Source organism: Pelobates fuscus, chromosome 11 (assembly GCF_036172605.1).
Source record: "Pelobates fuscus isolate aPelFus1 chromosome 11, aPelFus1.pri, whole genome shotgun sequence".
Classification (NCBI taxonomy): Eukaryota; Metazoa; Chordata; class Amphibia; order Anura; family Pelobatidae; genus Pelobates; species Pelobates fuscus.
Window position 1 is genome coordinate 104,004,485 of NC_086327.1, and position 2,832 is coordinate 104,007,316.

The following is a 2,832-nucleotide window of genomic DNA, read 5'->3' on the forward strand; positions in this document are numbered from 1 at the left end:
GTGCCTCAATCACAGTGGGAGGTCTAGATATCTCCCACGTGTGATTGTTAATTCTGATTGGAAATTATCCAATCAGAATTAACCCATGGATTTAAATACTTACCTTTCCTGTTCCTCTCTGCCCTGTTGTGGTCTTTGCTTGCTAGTATTGCTACTGAACTTGTGTTTCTGGTTACGTACTCTCTGGCTTGTTTATCTGACTTTGTGACTTTCTCCTACCCTTTGACCTCGGCTTGTTTCTCGTTATTCTGTCTTCTGGCTCCCCTTACTCGGCTTGTCTCCTGACTATTCTTTGTGTGCTTAGCCCGGCCACTCTAAGGTCCGGTACTGCACCTTTTCTGTGTGTGTGTTAGCGTGTTTGGTTCCCGGAATCGTGACAACCACGCTCAAAAAGAACTTTACTTATCAACATAGAATTTAAATTGAATAAGTTTGTGAATAGATTTTTTTATTTCTTGATTCCTAAAGCTATATATCACAGGATTGGCTAATGGTGTAAAGACGGCATAGGTGAGACCAACGATCCGATCATAGTTCACAGAATAACTTTTTGTCACTCTAATATACATGAAGGCAATGCTACCAAAGAAAAGGATCACCACTATAAGATGAGCCCCACACGTAGAGAAGGTTTTCTGCCGACCTGCTTTGGATTGGATATTAAGAATGACATATATTATTCTGGAGTATGAAAAAAGGACAAATGTAGAACTCAGCAGGATGATAATAGAACTTACAACAAACTCAACCAATATATATAGTTTTGTATCTGTACAGGCTAATGCAATTAATGGTGGGAAATCACAAAATAAGTTTTCAATAATATTTGGACCACAGAATGGAAGAAGAGAGATCAAAACCACCTCAATCACAGGACTTAAGAGTCCAGACACCAAGCACCCTACAACCAGTTTTACACACAGTCTATTTGTCATAATCGTTGAGTACCATAAAGGTTTACAGATGGCCAAATAACGATCATATGCCATTGTAGATAGCAGATAACATTCAGAAGCTCCAAGTGAATGTAAAAAATAGGCCTGCAGTAAGCATCCTACAATAGAGATCTTTTTGTCCTCATCCAGAAGATTTATCAGCATTTTGGGAATTGTGACAGATGTGTAAAAAATTTCCATAAATGATAAAGAACAGATAAAAAAATACATTGGAGAGTGAAGACAAAACTCTCTCTTGACCACAAGAATAATCAGTGCATTGCCAGATATTATAAATAAATAGATGTGAAGTAGAGTTACAAAGAGTACAATGTGAAAACGTTGCAGGCTCGGGAATCCAGCTAAAATTATTTCTTGAATTCTGCTTGTATTCATGTACGTCATATTTCTTGTTCCTGGAACAAAGTAACAAGTAGTAGCATCTTATGACAAAACCTTTTGGCCCATAATAATTAGCTTCTAAAATGGTAATAATCATGCATAATAACACCTTCAGGACACAGCTTCTGAAATAAAAGGGAATCATGATGGATTATTTCCGTCATATGTCCTTAAGGGTATAATAATCTTAGCAGCAGCGTGGTCTTTGGTCAGCTCAACCAAAAATATGACCAGGCTTGAGAAGGAAAGACATTACATAGAGTGAAATATTAAAATATATATATATTTATTTTTGCTATTATTTTTTTTTTATTATTTCACTCTATGTTATGTCTTTCCTTCTCAGGTATATATTGTACAAAGAAATAGTAAAAAAAATATTTGAAAGAGATCTATTTGGAAAAGTCTAGTATTTTGTTCAAATGTATTATATCTACTTCACCATCATGTTCCTTTTGAATTTCAATAAAAGAGTTTGAGATCTGTCCCACCATTCAGTATTAGGAATAAGCAGTGTGTTCGTTGTTAATGGACTGTATGAATGGAAGGATTCTTTCCGACTGAGTTATTTTTGGGGGAAATTGTATATGGATGAGTTTGGTTTTGGGATTTTTATGTCTTCTGACTTATCATTTTAACTCCTTATATAAATCTGTGAGAGCAGGATGTGTTTTATTTGTTTCAGATTATGCACTCTAATATCTCTTATGTTATATTATCTTCTCCTGTTTTGTTTCTTTTCTTGTATTTTTTTCTCAAGTACCTCTCTGTTGTGAACTGATTTGTAAAAAGTACCGTTGCACCATAAAAAGTATCTTCAAAAAAATAAAATAAAAACTTTGTGAGGATTATATTTACATTGATGAGGTGTTACTGATCAGGAGGACATAAATCAGATAAGGTATAAATCATGTTTGGTGATATTCAGTCACGTTAAGTTTCTTTCCTGATTCCCCTAAATTCATGCCCTTTTGGCAATGTGCATAGAGTGTGATTTGATACATAGTGCCTGGGTTAACTCTTAACTAAGAGCTCAGGAATTATTTCATAGAGTAAAATATTTTTTTTTATTAATACATGGAGAACCCCAAATTTAATAAAGGGAATGGAAGATTTTGCCTGTATTAAAAATGTAAACTTAATTTAGAAAAAGGCATCACAGTGAGGATTTAATAACATTATACAAATGAATAAAGACCAAGTATAAAGGATCATCCAGTCAAAATTGGACATCTATTTAGGCTGAAGACAAGATATTTTGTTTACTATATAGGAAAGGTTTTTTTTTTACAGTAAGAACAATAAAGTAGATGTAATGCCTAAAGAAGTCGTTTTATCGGATTCTGTGCAGATATTTAAACAAAGTACGGATACTTTTTTTTGAAAAGCAGAATATTTAAGGATATAACAGTTAATATGTAGATTGACAACTTTTAATTCAAAGTGAAATCTGACAGCAGTTTTGGAGTCATTAAGGAATTTGTTTCCCATTTTT

General features: G+C 33.8%; 1 protein-coding gene across 1 annotated transcript; it reads right to left on the reverse strand.

The window, feature by feature from the left end:
- Nucleotides 1–398: 398 nt before the first annotated feature.
- LOC134576941 (olfactory receptor 6N1-like) lies at nt 399–1,340 on the reverse strand. The gene has a single exon (XM_063435606.1). The coding sequence runs from the start codon at nt 1,338–1,340 to the stop codon at nt 399–401; it is 942 nt and encodes a 313-aa protein (XP_063291676.1).
- Nucleotides 1,341–2,832: the final 1,492 nt, after the last annotated feature.

Coding starts and splice junctions, on each gene's coding strand:
- LOC134576941 (XM_063435606.1), bottom strand. CDS start 1,340: ATGACGTACATGAATACAAGCAGAATTCAAGAAATAATTTTAGCTGGA.